Source organism: Musca vetustissima, unplaced genomic scaffold (assembly GCF_032173495.1).
Source record: "Musca vetustissima isolate MV318-11 ecotype Yass unplaced genomic scaffold, APGP_CSIRO_Mvet_v1 utg29936, whole genome shotgun sequence".
NCBI classification, from domain to species: domain Eukaryota; kingdom Metazoa; phylum Arthropoda; class Insecta; order Diptera; family Muscidae; genus Musca; species Musca vetustissima.
The window spans coordinates 52,775-67,689 of NW_026873550.1; the positions used below are offsets into that span (position 1 = coordinate 52,775).

Genomic DNA, 14,915 nt, shown 5'->3' on the forward strand with positions numbered 1-14,915 from the left:
GTGAACAATATGCCCTCGGAATGGTGAAACGTTTAAAACGAAAGTGCCGACTATTGGTGCACTTACCCTATGTATATACTTTGTGGGACCTACGGTGAATATTTCGAGGTGTTACAAACGGAAAGGCATATTTAATATACACTACACCTTATGGTGGGGGGGTACAAAAAAAGAGAATGAAAACCAGGGTCTATTCCCATACTGCAAGTATTTAAAAATCAGAAATCATTGACTGCATTGAAATATTCTCTGGCACAACTAAAACAAACATGAAAAGGATTAAACTGTCGATTCACACAGAGTAGCTCGTTATCATTATTCGCTTAAAAGATATGACCATGTTAGCGCTAATGTTAAACAATTCCTTGGTTGTACTTTTTGGAGATTTATAGACTGTAGATTATTAATGCTGTTTTATAATGTTACTAAAGACCAAACTCCTGATTTTTTACTACAAATGTGTCCATTTTGTCGGTCAAGCAGAACCAACCAATTAATTGTTCCAAGAGCTATCGGTCAGATGAATAAATCATTTTAGGTTCGAATTGCCAGAACTTTCAATAACCTCCCGCATTCATTGCAGCAATTTTCATTATCAAATGGCACATGTAAATTAAAAATTATAGACCGCTTCGGTTCTACTTAATTATTTCTACTCTATAAAGATCATTTTTAATCAACCCTTTCCCCAATACCTTCGAAAACGAAAATCGGGTATGCTTAAATTGATTTTATGTCTAAAATATCTAAACAAATTCTAATTTTATTTACCAATATTTTTGAGTAGTTCTCAATTGTTCTGCCTTAATGAAAGTATGTAAACTTTTTTACACACAAAAATTTTAATTCTCATATTTTATACTATTTTGTTAATTACTATATACTGGACATGTGATATTAATACACTTGAGTACTTAGTAACTTGTCAAACATTCAAAAATACTATTATTATTAGAATAAAACTTATTAATATATCATTAAGAAATCATTGTTACATGGAGTACTATAGTTTGCAATTAAATTGAAATCGGTCTTAATGGCTTCAAATTTCACTTTTTGGAATAAATAAATATGAAATCATTGTTAGAAATATACCTAATACCACGATTTTATCCATCCCAGCAATTAATAAATGATTTTCAACGAATGTTACCCATGGTAATCAACAAATGTGTAACTTTCTTGCTGAAAAACGTCGAATTCAATATACGAGCCTAATATGACTATAAAATGTGAACTTAATAACGAAATACATGGAACAAATTTTTACTGCACGTTAAAAAATAAACCATGGCCTATATTTTTAGATAGCTATACAAATGACACTTTATTATATTAGTAGCTAAGGGTTACTTCTTATCTTCGAATGAGGCAAATGAAAGGCTGGATCCTCTCAGTATGTTTTCGCTAGACTTTGGCTCAGTAACAGTAGCTGGGGAACGCGCGATATCGAATGCCCGGTTATCCTCCAATACAATTGTTGTATTCGGATAATGATCCAATTGCACGAACAAATACCGGTATTCCATCTTGCCTTTGTTATTCTGAAAGCACATTTGACGTAACTAAAAACTCTTTAAAATTGAGCTTTACCCAGACTAACCTCTCTACTTTCCAAGTGAACAGTTCCTTTATTTCGTAGACCCTGTACATAGAATTTCATCCGAATATGCGGTACTCCATTCCTTTCAAATGCTGTGTGCATAACATGCTGCCGCCTTCCGCGCCTTGATTCTTCTCCGTAACCTTTTATAGGTGCCCCGATAGCATCTTGCACTCGGTAATCCTAGAGAGGGGGAAACTCGAGTAGAACCAAGAATCATACGTACATATATTTGTTCACGATTACCTCCTTTACTCTTTGCAAAGCATCAGAATATATATTATTTGGGCTAGAACTTGAGAACAATTCTCGGAATATAGCCCAAAACATAACGGCCGTCACACCAATCCCGGCCAAAATAACGGCAGTATAGCTTGCCGTCTTTGTGGTTTCTTTAATTTTTTCTCCCAGTGGTCGAACATCAGTCGACACTTGCGAAGACCTATTATCTTGGCTGCCTACCTGCAGGCTGTTGTTATCATTGCTGGATTCCCGTACTTTTTGTTGGTACGAACATCTAATTATTTTATTGAAACTGATAATGCGTCTAACATTTTGGGTGTTACGTAGAAAAATTATTTGTGACATTTTTTATTTAATTGTATCGCTCCGCAACTAAAGTTATGTCGTTCAAAAAACAAACCGTGAAAAGAACGATCGGAACTATTTCCAGCTCATTCGTTTAACTATTTCCTTTGGTTCACCTACATATGTATATGTATTAACGCATTTACATACACCCTTTATATAAAGTGGATTTACGAAATCCTGAAAATAAATTAAGAATGCATAATGGCGATAATTTCTGCTATTCAGAAAAGTTATTATAAGCATAAAAAGTTGTGACCCTTCGATAATGCCAGATGACTTCACCCGATCTGTCAAAATGCTTTCAATTTTGACTAAATCGCGTGAAAACGTAAAGAATATCGACGCATGGTACAATAATTCAAGGTAGGGCACCTTGGTGAATAACAAAAATGCAACTATGCACGTGTGGTTTCTTCTGTCAAAAATAAAATAAATATTCGCAACAAGTGTTTGTGTTTATTTGACATTTTTTTAACACAAAACTAAAAACGCGAAAAATGAATGAAAGGTTATAATTTTTTCCCCAAAATCCAGTATGGAATCACATAAAATGTTTGTTTCATCCATAACAATGTAATTACTTCCAGGCGAACGTGTTAAAAACATAATTTTCATTTCAATTAAATTTGAATATATTCAAATTTATTTTGACATAGTATTCAAAACAATATACAAAATATGTATTTTGAATTGATGGAACAAGCCACTTTGAGAAAAAATTGTAATCAGTTGGTAGCTGTGCCCTACCTTATAATAATTATGCCATGCGTCGACGTACGAATTTTCAAAGTTGAAAAAATTCAACAATGGCAGAACGTATTTTTGTTTTTTATTTGTTGAAAAAAAGAAAAAAATAAAGGTAGGACACCTTGGTGAATAACAAAAATGCAACTATGCACGTGTGGTTTCTTCTGCCAAAAATAAAATATATATTCGCAACAAGTGTTTGTGTTTATTTGACATTTTTTCAACGCAAAACTAAAAACGCCAAAAATGAATGAAATGTTATTATTTTTTCCCCAAAATCCAGTATGGAATCCCAATGTTTGTTTCATCCACAACAAAGTAATTACTTCCAGGCGAACGTGTTAAAAACATAATTTTAATTTCAATTAAATTTGAATATATTCAAATTTATTTTGACATAGCATTCAAAACAATACACAAAATATGTATTTTGAATTGATGGAACAAGCCACTTTGAGAAAAAAAATTGTAATCAGTTGGTAGCTGTGCCCTACCTTGTAATAATTATACCATGCGTCGACGTAGGAATTTTCAAAGTTGAAAAAATTCAACAATGGCAGAACGTATTTTTGTGAATATTTCATTTGTGAATATGAAATATGAATTTTTCAATAAGAATATGAAATAATTGGACATATTCGATTTTGTTTAGCTCGCTAAGAGATATAGACTCGACGTATTTTTAAGAAGAAAAATATGTTTTGTGAATGAATCAATATGTAAATCACATCCCCAACTCGATTTTGAAAAGAAAACTTGGCATTCCATTAATTTTTCGCGTTTTTGGTAAAATGTTAAATGGATGGATAAATCGACATGTATTCTCATATGCAACCAAAATAATCACCCGTTTCTCATATTTTAATAGAATGCCAACAATTTTTTAATAATTGAAGAATAGAAAAAATACTTGATTGTTCCACAAAAGTATTCTTGCATCGAATACGTCTAGCACTTAATACTCATAATGTGAATGACATCTAATTCAGAACCATTATATATTTAAATATCTAAACAAACATAACCTATTATCATAAGTCTTGTAAATATATTCTTGTATATCTATTCTAACTATCTATATTGTTAATTTCCGTGCGCACAAGGTCTTAGTTACTCGGCGCCTTTTCCATATTTTATAAAATATTATGTAAATAAATAAATCAGTCGTTCTGAAATTAACTTAAATTGTTTGAAGGAAACAAATTAAACGGAAATGCATATACAAGTGGTGAGCACAAACGTCAAAGATTATACCCTACAAAATCTTTGAGTGCAAGAATAGTCGCATTTTAAACGTTTCAGCATTCCAAGTGCATTTGTATTTAGGTTCATCAGTTTCGAAATTTTGTTTACTCTTTACTGCCATAAACATTTGTCGATTTTTCTAATCGATTTTTCGAGTATAAATCTATTATATCTATTCTCATGTGAAAATATTGAAAAATGTTATGTTTCATAATTTGAAGTTGTTAAGAAATCGGATATAAAATAACAAATTTTATATATTTCATGCTTTATACATTGCATATTGCTTTATATCTCCGTTAAAAATAAAATATTCATATTTCTGCATTGATGAAAAAGTTACTCTACCTATTTGACAACAAAATACAAGCATGATAATTCTTCCTGAGTAAATTTTACCAGTAAGATTTTTTTCAATACTCAGTACACAAATGCCAAAATGTCTCTCTTAACATACTCTCATTTACTGAACTTTTAAGTTATTAAACAACGATCAGTAATAATTTGTAAAAATTGTTACAAATTATTGGAATATCAAACATACCTACACATTCGGCGAATATGACTTTTTTTACAAAACTGTAACAATTTTTAACTAATACTAATATATATATATATATATATATATATATATAAAAGAGCTTAGTGTTAAGTGAGTGAGTGACTGACAGATCATCGCCCAGACGAAATGGCTAAAACTAGAAGCTTGAAATTTTGAGCGAGGGTTGCTGTTGGTGTGTAGGCGTGAGATAAGACTGGGTTTTTGGGAATTCGAACTAGAACGGTACGAAAAGTACTAAAATGTACCAAATATGGTACCCTTTGTATTAGGCGAACGGGAAGAGACAGAATTCTGAAATTTGGCATGTGGGTCACTGATGGAAAGTTAGAAAGATGCACAAAAGGGTTTTTGGAAATTCGACCTTTAAGGGTACTAATTGTATATGGGCAATATTGCCAATTTTTTAACATAGCTGAAGCGGAGGTTCACACCTTTATAACTCGGAAACTACTTAAGTATATGAAAAAAAGTGAATAGTTTTGGGTTAATTGATTTGTCGTTGCAAACCGTTCATGATATTGACCTCCAAACTTTATTTTGGTGGAAGCTGTGTCTACTTTAATGTAAAAAAATGTGTAAAAACAGGTTGAGGCGAACCAGTTCTCTATCGATTTGTGACTAAGCCACGCATTGCACGGTCTTCGTGTCAAAATAAAACTAGAAGCCAACAAAATGGGGACTACGCCCCTTATGTATCATTTTTCAAAATTTTAACTGCATCTACCTTTAAATGATGCTGACATTTTGAAGCTCGATTTTTAGTGTTTTTTTAATTTTACTTCTAGCTTTAATACGCAAACAGGAATTTCTAAAAATCGATTATAAGATCATTGTAGTCGCAAATCTGCGTAATTTGATATGTATTTTGTGTATGTAGTATGCACAGCTTCAGAGTAATACTCATCCGAAGGTGCGAATTTTGTGCGATCAAATTTCTAAAAAAACCTATTTTTCGGGCCAAATTTTTAGATCTGTCAACTGAATGATATGGGTACCCGCGATCAATAAGGTTTTTTACGTTTCGGATGATGTAAAATCTTCTTCGTGAAAATCCATCTACTAGAACGGCGGGAACTGGCCTTCCAAAAACACGAAATTTGGCAAAACATTTTTTTGAAAATATCGCGGATTTATTTGCGTTTTCTGTGTATCATTTCCGCTTCAATAAATGGCCTCATACGGATTTTGATCTTTTTCGAAAAGAGAACTTTAAAAACTTCAGCCGAAAGAGAGAAAGCAATTTATCTCAAAAATAGATTGTGCTGGCACATCCATGGTTCTTAATGGACCACATTCAAATGGTATAGATCGATGCATTTTTTTAAGGTGCACACCGAAATCGGATGCGCGTTAATGGCATAAGGAGTTTTCGGAAATTATTCGCGTTTTACGATTTTTTGGGTACTTCAATGTAACGTGCGGCACATCTTAGCCGTCAAATGAAATTTCGCAAAATATATATGGATTGGAAGATAAACTTCAGTACTTCCTGGAAACCGCATGCGCATCAAATGATTTTGAGAATTACGCTATTTAGACGCATTTTAAAATGTATATTTCATAATATTATTTTATTCTAAGATTTATTCCTATTTATAGAATTCTAAGACTTATCGGAAGGGTCTTGATATAATCCGCGAGGCGTATACTTATACACAAAAAGTGATTATTATATATGTCAATTTTTCGGCGAAATTCGGGTAAAATAGCAGAATAACCCCAACATTTTTTTCTGAAATTTCTTGTATAAAATAAAAAAAATAAATATGATGACATTATTTTTTCGAACCAAAAACAAATATTTTTCCTCAATATCTTGTGTGATTTTGATATCATTTGATTCATCATGGTGTTTAGATTATGTAGATATTTTTAAAGTAATTTTTAGGTGTGTGTATGTCATTAATATAATGAAAATATTTATGTAATCTGCTATATTTTTTATTTTTCTCATACTTCGCGAAGATGTGCAACTTTTTCGCGATTGTTATAATATATTCATATTCCTATTTTACGGAGGAAGATATATATCAACGTTTTTGGTCAATATAATAAACGGCGTTCAGAACATTTTTCTCTATGTGTGTACCAAAAATCATTGATGTGCCACAAAAACAAAAAAGCTGATTTTTTGAACATGGAATAGTTCTCAATTTTTCTACCTAAACTAAAGTATGTCATTTTTTTTTATAATATACAAATTTAAATTTTTTTTTATACAATGCTGTTTATTACTAAATATTGAATATGTGATATTAATACACTTACTTGAGTAGTTAGCCACTTGCCAAATATTGAAATATATTATTATTTTTAGAATAATACCTTCTAAGATATCATTAAGAAATCTTGTTAAATGGAGTAGTATAGTTTGCAATTTAAATGAAATCGGCCTTAATGGCTTCAAATTGCATTTTTGGAATAAATAAATATTAAAAAATTGGCAATATTTCCCATATATATTGAACATACATATATAGCTAGAATCTTGAAATTTTATATGGAATACACGTTGGGAAGTGGTGTTGATGTATGGAAGTGATGTAAGAAAATCGTACTTATGTGTATAAAAAGTACAAAATTGTACTAAATTTGGTACTATTTGCATTTAAAAATCGGAATTATTGGAGTACAGGATTGAACAGACGGAGCTGGAGTCTTCAAATTAGTACTAAACTGCACTAGATTTAGTACAATTAGAATTTGGAAGAACGGAGAGAGGTGGAAACCTAAAATTTGGAATAATGGTTGCTGTTGCAATATAGAATTGAGATATGGAAGCATAGTACTTATGTATACTAAAAGTTACTATATTTGGTCCAACTTGATTATTTGAGAAGGGATAGAGCTGGACTCCAGAAGGATTGTCGTAGGTTAGGAAATTCTTAATTATAGAAGCAAAAGGTACTAAATGGTACCAAATAGTTTGAAATGTTTAATTAATATTGCTGTTGGAGTTGAGGATGAATATGTCGGAAGTTTTGATAGAGATTGAAAACTTACATTTGAAATGTAAATTACAGAATTAAGGTAATATTGGAATTTCGTACGTATGGATACGAAAAGCACTAAATGGTACTAAATATGGTACAATTCGTTTTGTGTGAGCGGGAATCCTAAAATTTGAAATTAAAATTAAGGTTGGAGTGTTGGATGAGACATGGAGGTAGTTTTGAACATGCGTAACTATATGTACTAAATGGTATTATGTTTAGTACAATTTAGATTTGAGTGAAGGATAGAGATGGAAAACTTATATTTTATTTTTTTATTATTTATTTTAAAATAAAATTACTGTTCGAGTACAGGATTGAGACAGTGTTGGAATTCGAACTCTTAAGTACTTAATGGAATTGAGTATGTTTTAGAAACTCGTACTTAATTCTACGAAAAGTAATACATTGTACTAAATTTAATACAATTTGGATGCTGGTGAACGGATAGAGCTGGAATTTTTAAACGTGGACTTAAAGTTATTATTGGAGTACATGACTAAGATAGTTTTTGGAAATTCATACTTATTGGTGCAAAACACAATATTTGGTACAACTCCAATCCTGAAAGTTGCAACTTAGGCTGCTGTGGGAGTGTAGGATTAATATAGGTTTGAAATATGGATACGAAAAGTACAGAATGGTACCAAATCTGGTACAATTTGGTTTTTGGGGAACAGACAAAGCGGAAATGTTTAAATTTTGACTTACAATTACTATTTGAAAGCAGGTTTGGAATATTGAGATAAGTTTAGAATATGGGTATGAAAAGTACAGAATGGTACCAATTTTGGTACAATTTTGACTAATTGGAATTCTGATCTATTTTTAATGGAAATAAGAAAGATATTTCGGATAATAGTCCTTATGTGTATGAAGAGTACTAAATGATAATAAACATGATATTATAAAGTATTTTATTCCCTTTCCGCATACGAAGTAGCGGGCATTTTACTAGTTTATTATATACTAATTTAATACTATACTTCTTTATGGAGCCAAACAAGTAAAATTAATATACCTTAATTAACCTAATAAATTTACTTAGATAAATTTCACACAGAGTAGTTTACAATATTATTGAAGAGGACTGGTACATGCCGACATTAGGAGCACTTTCCCTAGGACTGTTTTAGTTATTCCAAATTATTTATAGAACAGATGCCGACTATTGGTACATGTCGGCCTTAGGCGTACTTACCATATGTAAAATATCAAATTTGACATACAATAAAAATATCGTATATGCGAAAACTGACACCACGTATCGCTAATTTTCAGCCAGACCGCTGTAAATCAAAAATCGTGATTTTTGCGTTAATGAACAGACTTGTTCCCTATACCAGACTTCAGGTTGTATAAACAATAATATAATTTTGATTGAGAAGCTGTAGAAGTTCCTTTGTTTCTTGTATTGTGTGATTCAATTAAACTCTGCAAATCGATTGGCATGGAGGAATCGAGTAACAACAGCTTTAGCTATTGCAACCTATGTTGGTTATCAATTAAACTGTTATCTTAAAACTGCATTATTCTCACAATTTGTCTTTCCATGTTTTGGGGATAAGGAAACCGACCAAACTTAACCACTTTCTGCCTTGTTACCCATTAAATGTTACCGCTTTGAATTTATTTAAACCCGTATGACAGCAGAATATGCCACAAAAAAAATTAGTAATTAGTGATGGTCTGCAATTGTTTTAATAAATTTAAATGATAAAAGATCCTCATTCTTGATTAGTCTAAATAATCCATTATATATATTTGCTTACCCTAGGGTGCATTTCGCTATAATTTGGACAAGAAACACCGCTCGCATTTAACCAGCACTTCACAAAACCAAAATAATTCCGAGGAAAGCCAAAATAACAGTTGAGAAAACTTTTACGCGAAAATGCAAACCGAAACTCGGAAATCTGAACTACATTGGATGACACAACACTTTCTGATTTAACTATTATAACGCGGGATAATTTACACAACAAGACATTTAACTATTCTTTTTTTCTCGGTTTATTCGTTACTTCTATCTTGTTGCTGTAGATAGAAGAATTATTTGGCCACAAAACGCCACACAAAAAATTTAACTATTCTTACACAAACCATTAAATCTTTGCAAACTTGATTACCGTTATTTAGTGATGCTTTGTAAACCAAAGGCGATGATCTTAGACTACGCCGGTGATTACAGAATAATTGACTTCGAAGTACTTAATGATCGTACGACATTGTATACGACACGAAATAATTGTACAACAACGAATCGAATAACACTCACCTAAGTCAAAATAGTGTCAGTTCGTCTTCGGGTGGTTCACAAGAAAGAAGCATTAACCCGGTAAAAAGTTCTAATATAAATGCCATTTAAGGGACACCGAGAATGGGGGGTCCCCTTAAGTATAATATTTTTCAAAAAGTAGAGATAGTCGTATGTGCCGTGCGACTCATTTAAAGAAAAAATTTGAGCCATCCGTCACGTTATGTGTTATTGAGAATGCAACAACCACGATAACACTAACACTAAGCAGAATGCTCGCGTTGAGCCATCCGTCGCGTTATATTTTCGATAACATATAACGCGACGGATGGCTCAACGCGAGCATTTTGCTTAGCCCATGGTCTATAAATAAGGTCACCAAGGGAGACCAGCTGATTATCGATACCTCTCAAGTTTGCTGTCAAAATGCATTATTGTGAATTGACTTCCATTATGAAAACGTAAACATTATGAAAACGTAAACAAAGTCGAAATTTTTGACATTAGACTTGATAAAAAACAGCTGTTTAGCGATTTCGATTTCGATTGCTTGGTGACCTTATTAATAGATCTTGGCTTAAGGGCTAAGCAGAATGCTCGCGTTGAGCCATCCGTCGCGTTATATGTTATCGAAAATACAACAACCACAAGGAAACGATAACACAAACGCTCGAAGTTGATATGCGCTGCGCTTCGGAGTTAAATATATTTTAACTTTTTGCGTGCGTTAACGCGATAACAAAAAACGCATACAACACGCATAACATTCTGTTTTTTTTTAAAAGTTTTACCCAAAAATTCATAAGCGTTAGAAAAAGTATTATCGTTTCCTTGAGGATGTTGTACTTTCGATAACACATAACGCGACGGATGGCTCAACGCGAACATTCTGCTTAGTCCTTCAGACTTTTTCCAATTTTGTCGAACCTTCAAAATCGATTTTGACTTTTACTGACTTATCGATAAAAAAAAGTTCTGGAATATGAATTTTTTGGACAAATTAGGGATTGCGATGATAAACCAAGTATTTATAAAAAATCGAAAGTCGACTTTTCGATTTCCTCGAAGATCAAAAGTCGACTTCGACCTTTCCAAGATCTATTAATAAGGTCACCAAGATAGCAATCGAAATCGGAAAACAGCTGTTTTTTCTCAAGTCTAATGTCAACAATTTCGACTTTGTTTACGTTTTCATAATGGAAGTCAATTCACAATAATGCATTTTGACAGCAAACTTGAGAGGTATCGATAATCAGCTGGTCTCCCTTGGTGACCTTATTTATAGGCCATGGACCTTTCAATACAAAAAGTCGAAAGTCGATTTACCTATCCCTAACCGAAAGTCAATCTGGATATCCCTTTTTTGGAGGTGGCACAAGCAAATGGTCCAATAACCAAGCCAAATGTTTAAACTTATTTTCTCAAGTTATGTGTAATGTTGCCTAAAACGCCGAAAAGTGGGTTCTGGAAATTTGTCAAAGGCAGCGCCAAGACACTTTTTGTTATTGAAGCAGTTTGTTTCGCTGCATCTTATGCCGTGTATTATCGTATGAATACAAATCGAGGTGTGTATATTTATATAACTGATACTTGACTATCTCGAAAGTTGGGCATTCATTGCCAGAAAACTCCGTGGTGCACCATTCTATTTGGATTTTAGTTTTTGTCGCCAATTTCCCATCAGATGTAAATTTCTGTTTTAACAAAGAAACTATTATGTGACGTTGTGACTTAAGGAATGACTCACCTCCAGTGATGCGAAATGCCGACTTATTTGTAAAAAATATTTCAGTCTTTCCAAATATACTACTACGGTGGTAAGACATATGATAAATATCCGCCTACTCTATTTTAAAATGTACTTGTCAGGTTATAATGTTTTTTAAAAAATTGAGTCTTTCTCTAAAAGAACATTCAAATAATTTTTTATAATAGAATAAAAAGAGATTGCATCCATTACTTTCTTTCCAGACTTCCGACAACACATAAATGAAAAATATCCTTTCGTATTAGACTATTATTACAAGGTTGGTGAAATAATTGGAAACAGCAACTTGCGCGAAATCGACGCTACAGTCTGGAGATCTGAACAAAGAAAGGATAACTAAAAATAGCTATAACATCCAACAACACCAATAAATATTAAATAACTAGATCTGAAAAGTGTAGAGTGTAAATGGCTTCTAACCCTTATGTGAAATCATTAATATGGTTAGTGGCTTTTGGCGGCATTGGTTATGGGCTTTTGCGACTAACTGAACCATCAGAGGAAAAACTAGCTAAAATACGTTCCACAACGGCTGGTGTCCACTTAAGTGAAGACGAACAGAAGAAGATACTGTTTTTAAGAAAATTGCAATCTGCAGCTACCGAAAACGCTCAAGTATATTTAAAAAATAGGGACGATAATTAAATAATAATTATTGCTCATTTAAGTCGGAACACCTCTGAACTAATGAATAGTGCACGATTCTCGTTACCCAACATGGAAAAGGAAATTTTAGATGGTGCCACAACCTCGAAGAAAGATCAAATATTAGAACGCCTGAACAAACGAAATAAGGAGCGGCAAAATTACTTGGATGTAAAATTAGAACAACGTCATAAGGAGTGTTCAGATGCAGAAGGCGCAGATTACTTCTCACAGGCCTTTGCCGATAAAGTGAAGGAAATCGAGGCACGCATAAAAAATCTAAGCGAAACGTCGGCAAAGAAGAATCAAGGCGAAAACTCAAGCATTGATTTAGCTCGACATTTCACAGAAATAACAATGGAAATACAGGAGTTGCAACGATACCTCACCAATTCAACAATGTTTCTAACGGATTTTAAGATCAAGGCGTGTCAAAGTATTGTTAATGACCTATCGCAGACATGCGAAGAAGCAAGAATTAAACTTTTGCCAAAAAAGAAATTTGGATTTAGTGGACGCAAAGTGACACCCAAACCATCTCTGAATCCCAAACTAGCCAAATCGGACAATGTAGATGGTATTGCAAACAACGAACACCTAAATACTATTACTGGTAGCAAAGTTAGCTGGACATTGAGCAATAAGGCTAATGAGTATATTTGCCTCAAAGGCGAAGACGTTCACAGTAAAGATATAACTATTGCAAATTTGAAAAATTGTTTCGTAGAACTGCAAGGGTCGGCCGGTTCAGTCCAAATATCTCACTGCACCAACAGTACTTTTCTTTGCGGCCCAATTGCTCGGTCTTTGTTTGCTGATTTTTGTACAAACAGCACACTAACTGTCGCGTGCCAGCAAATGCGCCTACACTCGTCAGTACAATGTCAAATATATTTACACGTCACCTGTCGAGCCATCATTGAGGACTGCAATAGAATAGAAGTGGGCCCCTACAACTATGACTATTCCGGCATTGACGATGATTTTAATCAGGCAAACATAAAGAAAGATGTTAACAATTATGCAGATATAGCTGATTTTAATTGGCTGTCATCTGAAGTTCCATCTCCCAACTGGCATTTGATCAAGGATTCCCATTCCGTCAATTGGAATCAGAAACGACAAGATTTTTTGTCGCGGGACGCAGACAATGCCACATTATAGTCCAGAACAATACACAAACAAACTATTCGCAACCTATTTGAATTATGTTCGTGTGCATAGCCCTGTACTGCGTGTTACTTTGTATTTCCAAATTCAAATCACCCTCTTGCGTTATAACTTATACTTTGCCGCAGTTCTTTGCTAGTAATGCCTCTTACACATCTCTCAACATTCACGATCTTTAACCAAACAAACGTTAACACCCACAAGGATGTAAAACACCACTATAATTTTACTTTACATTATTCACTAACAAATATATATGATTATTTTCAAAATAATGAATAAATAAATTCTTCTGAACAAAAAATATCTTGTGAATTCCGAGAAATCAAATATAAAAGTCGACTTGAGCACAAGACACAAAAAAGTAAGGAAGCAATCTACCATGTCTAGTGCGTTTCCACGACTGTCTGTCACCTCAGTCCATTGTGTAAAAGCAATAGGGCTACTACAACAACTACGTCAACTTTGCTCATGTAAATTTGTTTAGAACTAAAACTATTCAGTTCCAATAATCGAGCCAAAATTATTTGGCGGACCGAATTATAGTTTTTTCTCACAACTCAAACCCCCCATATACGTATGTATAATGAGTTAATAGATTTGTCCGATAAAAAAACAAAAATGGGCACAGCGTACTGAATTAAGTACAGATTGTCATATGTGAAATTTTGTAGAAAATAGATTATATATATCTCAAGATATATTTTATGTCGTCATTTAAAAAATAGATTTTTTTCATAAGGAAGTTGTACAATATTGAACTCTATCTTTGGAAATTTGGAAGCAACTGGCTCATGCATTAGTAATGCCTATCGTTCATTTTATATTGTATTGGTTGCGATTTATAGGAAGGTTTAATTATTCTTTAATCGCCTGATTCGTTTTGTTTATTCGCTAAATATTTGGTAGCATGCGTCGCCATATATATTTTTATGATACGTCAACGACTATACGAATTGATGTTTGCTCTTTGACCACTTGGTACGCCATGAAAATAAAAGTAGAAACAAAAATTCAAAAATTGCTTTTGTATTTTATTAGGTACTTTGTACTTAACAAAGAAATCTCAAGATTAAACGATGAACTCTTTATTTTCTGAGATAAAAATAAAGAAAACAAAACAAAAGTTGAAGAATAAGAATATCCCTCATACTCGCATCATTTCTAAGCAACTCTGCTGCTGCTCTCTTCGATTTTCTTTTGAATTTCTTCCCCCTTGTCACTATTTATACCTCTCTCTTCTAAGAACTCTGCAACTTTGCTTACAAAAGTTGCATGTGTAAAACCAGACTTACTGAAAAAAATGGACTGAGTAAATTTTTCACAAGGTGTTT

At 32.9% G+C, this 14,915-nt stretch overlaps 4 protein-coding genes across 4 annotated transcripts; 3 read left to right on the forward strand and 1 right to left on the reverse strand.

The window, feature by feature from the left end:
• Positions 1–1,349: 1,349 nt before the first annotated feature.
• On the reverse strand, positions 1,350–2,191 carry LOC133326136 (mitochondrial import inner membrane translocase subunit Tim21). The gene is made up of 3 exons (XM_061534817.1): positions 1,850–2,191; positions 1,589–1,786; positions 1,350–1,544 (listed from the first exon to the last, which is right to left on the reverse strand). Exons 1-3 carry the CDS (start codon positions 2,189–2,191, stop codon positions 1,350–1,352), a joined length of 735 nt encoding a protein of 244 aa, XP_061390801.1.
• Positions 2,192–11,428: 9,237 nt separating this feature from the next.
• LOC133326143 (protein CEBPZOS) lies at positions 11,429–12,106 on the forward strand. Its single transcript, XM_061534825.1, has 2 exons — positions 11,429–11,563; positions 11,970–12,106. Exons 1-2 carry the CDS (start codon positions 11,434–11,436, stop codon positions 12,104–12,106), a joined length of 267 nt encoding a protein of 88 aa, XP_061390809.1. The 5' UTR covers positions 11,429–11,433.
• A 42-nt stretch (positions 12,107–12,148) lies between these two features.
• LOC133326154 (uncharacterized) lies at positions 12,149–12,411 on the forward strand. The gene has a single exon (XM_061534837.1). The coding sequence runs from the start codon at positions 12,175–12,177 to the stop codon at positions 12,409–12,411; it is 237 nt and encodes a 78-aa protein (XP_061390821.1). The 5' UTR covers positions 12,149–12,174.
• A 72-nt stretch (positions 12,412–12,483) lies between these two features.
• LOC133326165 (tubulin-specific chaperone C) lies at positions 12,484–13,575 on the forward strand. The gene has a single exon (XM_061534846.1). The coding sequence runs from the start codon at positions 12,484–12,486 to the stop codon at positions 13,573–13,575; it is 1,092 nt and encodes a 363-aa protein (XP_061390830.1).
• Positions 13,576–14,915: the final 1,340 nt, after the last annotated feature.

What these genes read in the sequence shown, in the direction of transcription:
- LOC133326136 (XM_061534817.1), bottom strand. Translation starts at nt 2,191, where the DNA reads ATGTCACAAATAATTTTTCTACGTAACACCCAAAATGTTAGACGCATT. An exon ending in CTTTGCAAAGAGTAAAGGAG is followed by an intron (nt 1,787 to 1,849) that starts GTAATCGTGAAC and finishes CCCCCTCTCTAG; the next exon opens with GATTACCGAGTGCAAGATGC. An exon ending in GAGAGGTTAGTCTGGGTAAA is followed by an intron (nt 1,545 to 1,588) that starts GCTCAATTTTAA and finishes ATGTGCTTTCAG; the next exon opens with AATAACAAAGGCAAGATGGA.
- LOC133326154 (XM_061534837.1), top strand. Translation starts at nt 12,175, where the DNA reads ATGGCTTCTAACCCTTATGTGAAATCATTAATATGGTTAGTGGCTTTT.
- LOC133326143 (XM_061534825.1), top strand. Translation starts at nt 11,434, where the DNA reads ATGTTGCCTAAAACGCCGAAAAGTGGGTTCTGGAAATTTGTCAAAGGC. An exon ending in TCGTATGAATACAAATCGAG is followed by an intron (nt 11,564 to 11,969) that starts GTGTGTATATTT and finishes CTTTCTTTCCAG; the next exon opens with ACTTCCGACAACACATAAAT.
- LOC133326165 (XM_061534846.1), top strand. Translation starts at nt 12,484, where the DNA reads ATGGAAAAGGAAATTTTAGATGGTGCCACAACCTCGAAGAAAGATCAA.